The 14,209-nt window shown below is 41.1% G+C and overlaps 1 protein-coding gene across 7 annotated transcripts; it reads left to right on the top strand.

Moving 5' to 3' along the window:
• The first annotated feature begins 15 nt into the window (after positions 1–15).
• On the top strand, positions 16–12,431 carry setd4 (SET domain containing 4). Of its 7 annotated transcripts, none has more exons than XM_015363755.2 (11): positions 16–168; positions 657–737; positions 1,641–1,736; positions 2,229–2,266; positions 3,653–3,741; positions 4,360–4,789; positions 5,896–6,070; positions 7,491–7,572; positions 7,660–7,740; positions 9,139–9,262; positions 9,559–12,431. In XM_015363755.2, exons 2-11 carry the CDS (start codon positions 668–670, stop codon positions 9,751–9,753), a joined length of 1,380 nt encoding a protein of 459 aa, XP_015219241.2. In that variant the 5' UTR covers positions 16–168; positions 657–667; the 3' UTR covers positions 9,754–12,431. The 7 variants fall into 7 exon arrangements, with proteins under 7 accessions (XP_015219241.2, XP_015219240.2, XP_015219239.2 ...); XM_015363754.2 differs by having other exon boundaries at positions 584–737; XM_015363753.2 differs by having other exon boundaries at positions 16–445.
• Positions 12,432–14,209: the final 1,778 nt, after the last annotated feature.

The raw sequence follows: 14,209 nt of genomic DNA, 5'->3' as shown, positions 1-14,209 counted from the left end.
TCGCTGGCGGAAGTGAAAAAGCTTCTGCTGGAGGAGAGGAATCGCGAAGTGTTCAACACAGAGCGGTGTGGTCTTGTGCAGGTCGGGTTGGACCCATTACCGTCCTACTGGCATGCTCACTGAAGGGTTGTATAATCATTGGACTCGTAGAAACGGCTCCCTTTTCTGGTAACATCATGCACACCAGTAACTGACATGTCTTACCAGTGCTTTGTTTGGAAAACACGTTTATTTTGATCTGAGAAGGAAACACGTGGGTGGCTGACTGGTTTCTGGACTGTTTTTTTTTAAACGATGGACTGAACTGTAAATGTCTCTTTATTTGTCCTTGGGATTAGCACGTAACACCTGCGATACCGCTCAAGATTTCAGTGATTCAAAGCTGTGAATATAAATGTGAAGAAGTTATCTACTTCACATTATAAGTTTCTCTTCTTTTCACAAGGTATTTGCTGAAAATCTAATTTGGATAGAATTTTAAAATTCTATTTGAACTAACCACGGATTTACATTTATAGTAAAGAAAGCCAATGATCACTTTATATCTACGACAAATATGAACCATTTTTGCATATTATTTTAGTGTAGTGTGGGAGACTGACGTCCGGAGTGATACGTGGAGAGCTCATAGAGTGTATTTTGTTCTACCCGCCAAGATAAATCCGTCATGAGAAAACGATTCGGGAGAGCAGGGCGAAAAAGAAGACGTAAACACTTTGGGGACCCCGCACAAGGAGGTGAGACTGTGGCAAAACCAAAGCAGCGATCTGACATCGGGCGTCACTCTTACATAGTAAGGTTACACTGCAATTGATATGAACATTCATTCAATTAAAAAACCAAACTAACTGAAGGATTTAAGTCCGTGTGAAATTGCTGCTGGTGCTCGGAGTGGATGATTGAAGGCTGGCTTGTTAACCCTGCTGGATTCGGCGCTCCAGAAACATGGGTGGCCGGCAGAGCTTTTCTCTGTACATCACAGGGATGTTTTTTTCTTTGGTCACTAGTTTCAAACTCAGTTCTTTCAGAGCTCGGCCTCTCCTGCTTTCTGTTTCAGCTTTCAGCCTGGTTAGTCAATTAATACATTAACCGAATTACGTGCTAAGTTACACATATAAAGACGTTTTCTTTAGGTCTTTTACAATTGATAATATGGCTTTATTAAAGACATATTCCTATACTGTCAAATCACCTTAAACACCCAAGTGTTTGTGAATGCTGTAGGTAGCTGGCAGTGTAGATTACAGTATGCCAACACACCTGTGCAGATCCTGTACTCTGGTGCCCAACACCTATCCTAGAGACCCACAGCATTTACAGGTATCCTGAGAGTCTGCTTAGAAGCCTACGAGTATGCATCTAATCTGGAGGACATCTGGCCCTTCAGGAGTGAGAGCTCTGGTCTAGGAGGACCTCTGTCCCAGATGGCTTTCACTCCTCCCGAGTATTTTTATCCCACTGATACCCTGATACTCTCCAACTGCAACTCTGGCTAAGGGGTCAGTTAGGACAGTTAGGGTCAGTTAGGACTGGTCAGCCAAGAGCTCATCTTAAACGCTAGTAGAAATGTGCTGACAATGACGAGATGGCCAGACGTGTGTTTGTTCCAGTGCTTACCTGTTTCTTCTTCTTTGCCTCAGTTAATCTTAGTGGGGAATCCCAGTACGTAGAGCTGAGAAGATGGTTAAAGCTGAGGGGCTTCAGCTCCACCTGCTTGATTCCAGCTCATTTTTCAGGTATTAGAAGCACTTTATTTTTCATGACGCCCCTGTGGTTCACAAGTGCATTTGTGTGTGTACCGCCCTTGATGTGTGTGTCTGATTCCTGCGGTCCAGGGTTTCCCTAGACTGAGCCTCGAGAGCAGAGGACAGGGCAGTTTGTAAGCCTTCTCAAATCAGTAACACAGGATGTGAAGAAGAGGGTTTATTTTGCTCAATTAAGGCTTAACTGCCAAATCTCTGGGTGGCCTGCTGTTATTCTTTTTCATTATTTACAACAAGATGATCAACTTTTCACAAATCAGAAATATCACTGTACTGTTTAATTTAGTGAGGTGTTTCCTCTGTATCTTCATACTTCATATATTTCTTAAATCAGTCCCAAGAAAAAAAATATGATTTTATTGGAATACCACAGTAAATGACAGATATTCCAAGATTGCATTTTTTAGGATGCATATTGAGTCAAAGTTATGTGCGGTCTAATTCATTACCTTTTCATGTTTTCAGACACAGGAAGAGGACTTATGACCAGCGAGACAATTGAGGTAAGTTGACTCAATACATATGAAGGAAGGTGGCTTTAACAGTGCATGCAGACCAGAGAATTAGTCTCAGTATGTGCTTGTTTTTTTAAGATTATTAATGGGTTATTTTAAGCAAGCAAAGATGAATGTGAACAAGATGCCTTGTCCATCAGCTGCTCTATGTGGCAATGGTAACAGGCTCAATGTAGAAAATAAATATTTATAAAGGAGAGAAATCTACATTTTTGTTGGTTTCAGTACTGCAGTTTCAAACCTACAGTGGCAAAGTAGGACCTTTGTCAAATTCACAGATGTTTGCAAAAGTTATGGGTGCCTGAAAATAAAATATTTAGTCTGTAAGAAGAGTGAGAAACGATATCTAATTGATCCAGGGATCTCATTGAGCTGTTTCTTGAAGGAAGCCATGATATTGGCTTAAAACAACATGGCTTATCAGCTTGTTCCAGGCCCCCACAACCTATTGGGTAAAGTGCCACCTGTTCTCGGTATTAAATTCACTACCACGTAGTTAAAACCTAATGAAGTCAACTGAATTCGACATGGTTACTGCCCTTGAGGATTCTCAATACTTGTACCAGGTCCCCTCGCAGTATTTGCTGTTCAAAACGGAAATGGTTCAGATCCTTCTCCCTGTCAGTGCAGGACTTTCCCTTAAACCCATGATTGTATCTGGCTGCTCTTCTCTAGTCTTATTTCACAGCGGCAACATCTTTTCTAAACCATTGTGATCAAAATTCTACATGGTATTCTAAATGAGCCCTTACTAGTCATTTAGAAAATTTTAAAATAACATCCCTTGTTTTAAATGTTACTCTTTTCTGCTTTTTCAATTATATATCCATACATTGTGTTTGCTTTCTTTGCTTTCTCTCTTTGTCTAGAAAATTTAATGTTGTATCAACATGAAGACCTAAGTCTTTTTGATAAGTAGCCTCATTAAGGTCAGAGTTTTATATTTAGAGTTTAGGTTCTTACTACCAGCATGCAAAACCTAGCACTTATTTATATCTGCCACGTGTTTGCACTGTGATGTATTTTATCTAAATCTTTTTGAATTTCATTTATTGCTTCTAGTACTTATTGATCCTCAGAATGTAGTATCATCCATAAAATTGACTTCTTTGCTGATATCCCAGAATCTAGATTATTGATATAAATGATCTAGTTTTTGTTATAGATAGTACAAATATACAAATGTATTTAGAAAGAAAGTAAAAAAAGCGATACACAGTTGTACTTAAAATGTATTTGGTATAAATGTGGAAGACAATGCAGATTTTCTTTTAGAAAGACATTTAATACTACTGTATATGTCTATGAGCTGTATGTGTATATAGACCAACAGAAATATGAGGGGAAATAAAATCAAGTTTGCCCTTCTTCTAGGCTGGGGACCTGATTATTTCTTTACCTGAAAAATGCCTGCTGTCCACATCCACAGTGCTGAGAAGCCATATGGGTGAACTTATTAAAAGGTACAATGGAGAATCTGCTCAAAGAGTTTGTGAATGTTGCTGCTAGCTGGTAAGGTAGATGATATTATGCCACGACATCTGTACAGATCCTGTACTTTTGGTTTCTAACAAGATGCCACAGCATCTTCAGGTGTTCACTGCTCTTGAACACAGAAGGGCTTAATGGAATAAATAACCTGAAGTGGGCCAGTTGGACATTTTTGAAATTCCTTTAGCACATGAGGAGGGTTTGGAGTAGGACAAAGGAGTGTAATGCTCCATGCCCATTAATATGAACAGCTGGCCTCTGATCCAATTTTCCTTAAGTGAGTATCTTATATAGATAGATAAGACTTAATTAACCACGTAGGGAAATTGATGTGTTACAGTACATCAATCTTCTTGGTTCCACACAGTTTTAAGCTATTGAACACAGTCTTTGTCATGTCTCAAAATCCAGCTCTGCTTCTCAACTTGATAGCAAACCAAAGCACAAGTGACTATTGGACACCAACTGGTAATTATTGGGATCAGGACAAGAGGCAAGTCAGTTCCAGAGAGAAGATCCTGTTCTTAGTCCCAGTGTATGAAGTTACATCTCAAAGAAATGTGTCACTATTTAAAGCTTTATGTTGGCAGGTGGAAGCCTCCAGTGTCTCCTTTGCTGGCCCTCTGTACATTTCTCATCTCTGAAAGGCATTCTGGGACCAGATCTTTGTGGAAGCCCTACATTGATGTTCTGCCCAAAACATATACATGTCCTGTCTATTTTTCTGAAGACACAGTGAACCTCTTACCTGCAGCTCTTAGAAAAAAAGCTCTGAAGCAGAGAGAGACAGTTCAGGAGCTGTACGAGTCTGCAGTTTCATTTTTTAAGTCTCTTCAGCCCTTGTTCAGCCAATCAGTGGAAAATATTTTTACCCAGGATGCCTTGTGCTGGGCCTGGTGCAGCGTCAACACTCGCACTGTGTACATGAAACACCCTCAGAGCGATTTCCTTTCCATGGAGCCAGATGTGTATGCCTTGGCTCCCTATCTAGATCTCCTCAACCACTGTCCAGATGTGCAGGTAAGACAGCTGATGCGTATGCAGGAGAAGGTGGAAGAGTTGGTGAAGAGTACTGCACACTCTTCACCAATTTCTTCCTGAAACAGTTCACAATGACTTCAAGGCTTATAGAGGAACTGCAACTCTGTGTTCGTGTTTCAGAGTTAGAAAGAATTGGCATGGATGAGTCCATTTCAAAACCATTCCATTTCAAACCACAATAAAAGTCAAATGTACTCAGTAACGTGTAAAACCTCCAGTTTATGTAACAAAGTAGACAAGATTTCCAGGTATGTGCAAAACTATTTTCTGTGATTCTGAACGAGCCAACAAAACATCCGGTGACTTGAAGCAGGCCTATTACATTATAAAGCAGTCTGGTGAATACATCTCTTTTAATCCAATAGAAATATTACTCTCGACTTCAAGACGGTTTTGCCAACAAATGGAACTTACTAGTTAACTCTGCATGCAGATCACGTTGGAAACTTTCTGCGGTGAAATATCTGCTGTAGTCTTTTTAATTTGCTCATACGTTGCATTACATTAGTCTTTACAGTGACTAATGAGCAGGAAGGGCTGCATCAGGTCACAATTCATGGGAACTCTCATGTTGTTCCATGTTTGTGACAACATGGCGACTTACAGTACTTTCAAAAAGATTTTGTGCTTAATTCCAAATTTGTAAAACTTTTCTATACAGTCAATTAATTTATTTTGTTACTGAGATTTAGTAACCGGTCTGAAAAAGTGGGACTGCAGTTCCCCTCAAACATAATGTACAACCTTAGTAAACAAATATATGTTTTTAGTGAAGTTTATCATAAAGTTGTAAACATCTTTGAATAAACCACAATAGTTATCTCACACAGGGAATTGCTCAGCTATATTTCTAGTTATTTATTCTTATACATTAGACTTTGATATACTGCTTTAGTCTTACTGTGTTTTATTTTCTTAGCAATTAAATCCAGTTGTGTGTTAAGTATCACACTTATCACTCAGGACAGAGGATAGGTTCGTTAAAATCATTAAGCCACGTTCACAGTATTTGTGGCTGAGTATTGTATTGTAGTATTGCGTCCAATGGCCCCCTGAGCTCTGTGAGCACACCCACTGCCTTGCAGGTTGAAGCTGCTTTCAGCGAGCAGAGCAGATGCTACGAGATCAGGAGTGGCTCTGGCTGCAGGAGGCGTGAGCAGGCCTTCATCTGCTATGGGCCCCACGATAACCAGCGCCTGCTGCTGGAGTACGGCTTCGTTGCCCGGGGCAACCCGCACAGCGCGGTTTACGTGGAGCGAGGTGAGGGAACGGTGTGTCGCGCCTCCTTGTGGCTCGATCAGTGGCGCCGTTTCTGAGCGCAAGGCTTAAACCCATCGGCCCCGGCGTCCCCGGTTCCGGGCCTCGATTATGACCAGGTGTCCGGCGGGGCCCGGGGCTGTAAGACAACAGTGATGCTTGTCGCCGCCCTCGCACTTGGCAGTCCATCTTCTCCAAGGCGCTGCGCAGTCTGAAGTGAGTGAGAAATGAGCAGCACTGGCAGATGGGTGGTGCGTAGGAGCTCGTGTGCACACCCTCCCTCTCCCTGGTAGTGTGGGAGCAGTTGCTGTCAAGCCAAGTCAGAACTAAATTGGGTGGGGCACATGATTAAAAAAACAATGGAGGTAATTACTTTTTCTAAATATAAAGCTGCTGCCTCAGCTCGTCCCATAGCATTCCATGCACAGGTCCTGGTCTTCCCTTGCGTTTTGTATTTACAGTAGGCTTAGTTGACCTTCCTCTTTATTTTTGATCTCGGCATAAAATGTCGGCCATTTTCAGAAAGACAATATGAGAATTTACATTGATGAACAACACCTACTACGATAAATGTTCATTATGTATGATGCTTATTAATATATACCTACCACAGTATATTATGCCATCCATGCAAAAACAGTAATTTTTCATTTTTTTATCTTTGTATCCTGGTCTTTTTTGTATATGGTTCCTTTCCTATAATTTAGTATTCATATATGTTAAGGCACTGTTTACTCTGCGTTCATGGTTCTTTCACAGGGCAAAAAATAATCTTATTTTAACTTGTTTGTTAAAACCAATATAGTTACATCCACTCTAGATAGGTATAATAATAATTATAATTATAATAATGGGGACTCCCTTCCACCACCACCAATGTGCAGCATCCACCTGGATAATGCGACGGTAGCCATAGTGCACCAGAACGCTCACCACACATCAGCGATCAGTGGGGAGGAGAGCAGACTAATGTAGCCAGTTCATAGAGGGGGATTATAAGGAGGCCATGATTGGTAAGGGTCAATGGGAAATTTGGCCAGGATACCAGGGTTACACCCCTACTCTTTTTGAGAAACACCCTGGGATTTTTAACGACCACAGAGTCAGGACCTCGGTTTTACATCTCATCCGAAGGACAGCGCCTGTTTACAGTACAGTGTCCCCGTCACTATACTGGGGCATTTGGACCGACATGGACTGCAGGATGAGCGCCCCCTGCTGGCCGCACTAACACCTCTTCCAGCAGCAACCTTAGTTTTTCCCAGGAGGTCTCCCATCCAGGTACTGACCAGGCTCACACGTGCTTAGCTTCAGTGGGTTGTCAGTTGTGAGTTGCAGGGTGATATGGCTGCTGGCTGTATGGTCTGTAAATAGACATCATCTCCTTTAATAGGTAAATCTGACACATTTGTCTCATTTTCAGAGGACCTTCAGTTGTGCCTTACAAGGAGAGATCAGCAGATCACTCAGAAGCTGATGTTTTTAAAGGATCATGACTTTTCAGAGTGAGTGTTTATACACCAGAGCTCTTCTTTGAGCTGTGCAGTGGAGAGTGTGCTTTAACTCTTCCCTCTCACCTTGTCACATGACAGGAACCTGACCTTTGGGCTTGACGGTCCTTCCTGGAGACTGCTGATGGCACTCAGGCTGCTTTCCCTCCAACCTGACGAGTTGTAAGTTAGCACTCTTTAGAATTGACACACTTATGTAAGGGAGTCCATTGGCTCATCGATAACCCAGCAACTTAGTCTACGTAGCTTTTGGTTAGTGTTTCACTGCTGGAACATAAGAGAGATTACAAACAAGTGGAGAGGATTCGTCCACTTGGCTGCTAGTGGGTAATTGATCAAATGATTTCACGTTCCTGGTTCTTGGAAAAAGCTGTCTAGCCACAAGGCTGGTCTAATGGTCTAATAAAGACTCCCACAACACTCTTGAGTAAAAAAGAGCCTCCTGTTCTCAGCTTTCAGTGCACTTTGATGTTGTTTCCACTAGTGTCCTCTGGTTCACTGTTCATTCTGAGGAAGCACTGTGCTTACCATTTGGTAAAATCTTGAATAAAGTCCTCTCATAGTCATCTTTGTTCAAGACTTTGAGATTCAGTTGTGTTAGCCTGTCATGAATAGGATTTTATTTGAAGCTTAGGAATCTATCTGCATGGCGATAAAAAAGTGATTCATAGCTATGGCCAAATGTTTTTGAAACTATGGTACTGCTCAGAAATATAGTCAGAACGTGACCTTCCTGTTGATCAAGCACATTTCCAGAGGAAGCCCAAGAGAACTCAAGGAGAACATACAAAACTCCACGCAGTTAGCACCGTAGGAATTGAACCCAGGGCACTGCGATGTCAGAATGCTAACAACTGCTCCACTGTGCCACGTTATATGTGTTGTATGAATATAAAAATCACCCTGTAGCTTTCCATATCTCCTGTCAGGTAGCAAGATACTTGGAACCATGTGAACAAAATGAGCAGCCAAGTTCTGGAGAACTCTTATCAGTTCACAAATAAATCACTCAGCAAGTGAGCTAATTAGATGAATGAACCTGCAGAGAAGATACTAAAAGGCCCGCATGTGTAGAGTCTATAAATCATGGAACTGTCTTTGTGACTTAAAAACTGGAGAGATTTTAGCGTGTTTAAAGTCTGCCGTCTTTCCCGCAATCAGACTAGACAACAAGGATCAGGATGCATCACATATAGTGTTCTTCTAATCAGTGTCTGCAGAGTGAAAGAGGAGACTGTTATCTGTCCTGGGATTCAAAAATATAATAAATCTAGGGATTTCAAGAAGAAAATCTGTATTGGTTTCTTTCCTAGCTATTCTGTTAGATGGATTTTAAACTAAAACAGCTCAGTAAGTATTCCAGAACAAGCAGTGCAGTGCAATAAAACACAAAAATACTACAAATGTATATTCACTTAATGCTAAATGTTTATGAAAATAATTCACATGAGCACCGAATCAATAACTCTTTTTAAGACACCAGTCCTCAAGGAAGCTCTTGCTCTGTGCGTTTCCTGCAGAGAAACTCCATCACCTGTCTGTTTCTTGTTCCTCCTGCAGTTCCTCTTGGAAGAGAGTCCTGCTCGGCGCTCCTGTCTCCCACAGCTGTGAACAGCACAGTTTTCACCTGGCTGCAGTTTTGTGTCAGCACCTCATTGATGAGAATACCAAGGCCCTGGAGAAGGTGTCTCTCTTGCTTGGATTTGTGTTATCACAAAAAAGTAACTTTAACAATTTCACACATCTTCACCAGGAGAACGGTCTGTTTTATGGCTGGAGAGTGTGTGGGGGTTACAGAGGTGTAGCCCACAGCAGAGTGAGGGGGTATATGGTGGCAATACCGAATGTTGACTGATAGTTTCTGACTGTAAATCTGAGAGGGTATAAACACAGAAAACAAAAACAATGATTTCATACTTGTAAACAAGACAGTTCTGTCTCCAATAACATTTTCCTTTGAAATGGATTTTTGTTTTCCAGATACATGTTATGAAGGGAAGAGCGTCAGCTTCTCTCAGGCATCAGCTGGACCTAGTGGAATCTCTGAGGAATGAGGAACAGAGAATCATGCACTGTTCATTGGACATGCTGAAAAGGGACGAGACAATGACGTTCGTGGAAGACAGCTTATGTTCAGTGAGCGGAGGTTCACAGATCAGCAGTAGACCTTGTTAAGGCCTGAATGCAGACATTGCTGCCTAAATGAGACAGTCCTGCTGGCCCATAGGTGTAACATAAATCCATGTTATTACACAATTGGGTACATCTGTTGTCAGTCTAATTGGATGATAATGTGGATATATGGTTCTGAACATAGTTGTTCAGATGTGCATTTTATTTCTTGTATATACTTAGTGGAAGTATACACTTCTTAAGAAAAGTAGCATTTTTTAATTTACTGACCTGTTTTGAACTGTTTCATAAACATATAAATACATAAAACAGAACGATGTTAAAAGAATGACTACAACAGAACAATTTGCAATTACCCAAGGAATTGAGGCTGGCTGAAGGTAAAATGAAAAATGTAGTTGTCCTGCGATAGATTAACAGGAATTCTGGCTTTATGATGAAATTCAGGATGTGCCCTTCTGTGGGATGTCTTTCTTTTTCCTTCCTGTCTGATTAGCAGATGGGAGTGATCATAATCCTTGAGATGTGAAAAGGTATTTTTTCACAGATGTTTTGTCTCATTTTCAAAACTGCATTCGTCAACCTCTTTTCTTTTCCGAACTCTCTGTTTTTTATTTTTTAGTACTTTGTTTTCCTTACTTTTTTCCCAAACTCGATCAAAAAATGTGACACAATGCTGTTAGTACAGCTACCTCTCTGGTCCTGGTTTTGCTTCTCGTGTGTTTCTGTGGAACCTTCTGCCTGAAGGGAGTCTATTGATTCCCGATCCCCCAAGGCAGAAGGTGAGGGTGACAAATCTAGCGATCCCTGCTCACTCCCACAGATTACAAATCTGTCTGATCATCCCTGATGATCAATGTTGGAGGTCAATTTCCAGTTGCTCACACTGGAGTGACTTAGATTAGCCAATCATGTCCCCTTATCTAAGCCTGTGTGATTTCATGGTAATGAGAGGAAGTCGACTGAATGACCTTTAAAATAGGTCAGGAATACAAATATTTTTCGGTGATAACAGTCATGTGTACTTACTAGATTTATGCTGAATGGATCCCTATGATGTAAGGTGGGTCCATCCTGCCCGGTGTATCATACAGTATCATTTATGCACAAGTGCATATCAGTCAGGCCCATGTGAAACAACATCTGTCACATGATTCCCCAATAATACAGCAACTAATTGCTGGTCTAATTCTGTATGACATCCTCGTGACTTTTGACCCGGAGGCAAACGGTCACCGAGATGTAGGTAGTGTGCTATTGGGCTGAAACATGATTTATAATCTGTCATCAGAGAAACAGAAGGAGTGACTCTTAACTCCAGGGTTCAGCCCAGCATGCAAGCTGTTAGCAGGCATCAGTGTCTACTAATAAGCATTTGGTACTAATTATTGCATATGCCAAAAGCCAAAGATATGGCACAGCGATTTGCCAGATGACATTTATGTAAAGAGCTGTGGGCTTGCGTTGGTTTCTTTTACTGTACACGTAGCTCGCACTTGCACGCCATGTGTTCCAGCACCTCACGCACAGTGCCACAAGAGACGCAGTGGAATGCGTGTCTCCTTCCTGCCCGTCTTTGTGCTCTTCAAGCAGCTTGAGCCCACACTACGTCTTGACCGTGTCCAGCATTTAAACTCTCGGCCTGGCCCTGCTTCAGACAACTTTTATTAAAGTTAGTCTGGTGACTGTGTATACAAAGGGAGACCATGTTAAGACTATTTTACTATTTATTCTTTTTGACTTTTTAAAATACATATGACAAATTCCTAAACATATGGTAATACTGTAAAGCTTATGACTACCGATGAACATTAAAGGGCCTTGGGGAATGGAATACTGAGCAAAGGTACTGTATACAGGAGGCAACATTGTGGAGCAGTGGATAGGAATCTGAATTTGTAACTGGAAGGCTGAGGGTTAAAATCCCAGGTGACGCAATGCTGTTGTACCTTTGAGTGAGGAACTTCAGCTTTATTGTTTCAGTAAAATATCCAGCTGCATAAATGGATGCCAATGTAAGTCGCTTTGGATAAAAGCATCAGCTGAGTAAGTTAGTAAATATACTGAACCCACATCATCTACAGTAATTATGGTGTGGTTGTAGTTCATTGTATCCCTCTGCTGATTTTCTATTCCTTGATTACATTTTCTTTTTGGCTCAAGTCTCATAAATTAAAATACTTTTGATTAACACAGCTCATGAAATGAGTTGCACATTCTAAAAAAGGGTCACAGCACAAAACGATACGACACTACAATATTTTGGCTTGCTTCATTTACTGTTTCTCGTGTCACAAACAAATGCTGGAAAGAAAACTATTAGTAGAATCTCCAACAGGTCAACGAGCAGTGGTTTTACAGGTCAGATTTGGACTCACTTGGGCCATGTCTTGGTGGCATACGAGTGGCGTGCCTCTGCTTCAATCAGCGCTGAGTCTTCGCTAGGAGGCGGTGCTGCCTTTGTCGTGTTGGAGGATGATTGGCTCTAAGGTGGGCGGAAGGAGGTGTTTGTAGCTGAGAGATGAGATGTGAAAAAACAGATGTGTCTGTACCAATTTAGGTGGGTATATCAAAGATAATGAAAGCGCTGAAATAACTGGTTTTATTTTTAAAAGAATTATTAAAAAAACATTTCCTGCAGTACAAATCCCTAAATAAACTCAACCTGTAAGGAGTCTTGAGTATATATGAATACAACATAAGATGAATTTTTCCTTCTATGTGTGCTGTTATCGAGTGTTTTATTATGCACACCCTCTATGGTTAAAATCGCTTATATACTAGCACTTTGATGTGTTGTGTAAAAAAGCAGTAAAATTATTAGCTTCTTCAGTACAAGTCTTATACAGTATGTTGACATTAAATCTTATCCTCCATTCAATTGAGGTCATTTCCTGTAGGGGGCACTCTCTGTACGTTTCTGACAAAAGGGACAACAACAGCTCAATGGACAAGAGGACACTGAGAATTGTCTGTAAAATAACCACTTATCTGTACTGCAGTTACGGATATGATTTTTAAACATAAATTCAAAATGAGTTTTGGTTAGCCTTTAAACCAGGATTTTTTAGCCCAACATAAATTCGAAATGATTTTTGGTTAGCTTTTAAACCAGGATTTTTTAGCCCAAGTCAGATAACTACTAATCCACCACTTAAATAGATGTTATTGTTATGTTATTGTTATCTGTTAAACCAGGAGTACATACAGTATATGTATCTGCTTTTCAATATACAAACTGTATCTCCCTGTATTTCACAATTCACATGGGCATAACATAAAGACAGCAGAGCACTAATGCACTCTGTAAATAAAATCCCTATCATGAATCACATTTGGAATGGAAAAGGACATAAATGCTCTGCCAGGTGAACGTCTTGCTTTCATTCACCCATGCTTTGACCTGGAATCTGGAGGTCACATCTAGGTTAACCTCTCACACTTGGCTGCCTGTTCATGTCTGAAATAAAAACAACTGCAGTAATGCTGAAACAGGCTTCAAACAAAAATTCCCTAAGGTGCAGCAAGTATTTGTTCATAACCTATTCTGCAGAAGACGAGAGCTGAAGTATGGAAAGAATACTAACATTTCCTATAATAGCATGTGGGCTTTCTCAGGAGAGATGAGACCACAGCCCCAGTAAACAAGTTGTTTGCGTTTGTTGGTCAACATCTGCTGACCAGAACAGGGTGCCAGTCTGATGCAAACTTGGATCCACACACGTGGGCTGGGAACCTCAGCCAACAACTGGTTGCTAGTAGGGTCTGCCAGCTTGAAATGGGTGTGACTGCTCATGCCATCTGCTCACAGTACCCATGACCCCTGCACACTATATTTTCAAAGGCAGAAAACATTTTCCATTAATATTTCCTCATGTTTGCCAATGCGTTTTACACAAGCAACAGGCTGCCCTAGTGAACACTTGGGTGAGAATGTATATAGTTTGTGTGTGTGTGTTGTGGAAGAGGGGTGATCTCGATTCCTCCTACCATGGAGTGAGTCGAAAAGAAGCGTAACCAGACACATGATTTGTTATCAGTCGTTTTAAGTGCTTTTTGAAACATGCCGGACATACAGTACGTTCACTCCACATTACTTAAATGCTGAACCTGGCATACTGCATCAGCACTTTAACGCAGCAGATAGAATGACAGTGAAAAGTTGTATGTTCTATTGTTTGGTATAAAGGAAATAACACCTGCCACTTTACTTATTTTCCATTTTTGGATAAAAATGATAAAACAACAAGTCCGTTGGTGTAACGTCTTCAATCTAAAAAATACTTTTAAGGCCGGACTCCTGCGGTCAGAGATGTGTCACTTGATTAGCAGTTGAACCCTGTTTAAGTTGTGAGTGTAGGAAGCGGGGGGGCAGCAGGAAAAGGCACAAGAGGATCTTGTTCTGACAGGACAAAGAGCAGGTGAAGAGAGACACTGGCCTGGCTCTATAAACAGGCACATCTGCAGTGCCAGTGTGCCCAGTTGGGCTCTTGGAGAA

Source organism: Lepisosteus oculatus, chromosome 15, assembly GCF_040954835.1.
Source record: "Lepisosteus oculatus isolate fLepOcu1 chromosome 15, fLepOcu1.hap2, whole genome shotgun sequence".
Classification (NCBI taxonomy): Eukaryota; Metazoa; Chordata; class Actinopteri; order Semionotiformes; family Lepisosteidae; genus Lepisosteus; species Lepisosteus oculatus.
This window is presented reverse-complemented; position numbering and strand designations above follow the sequence as displayed.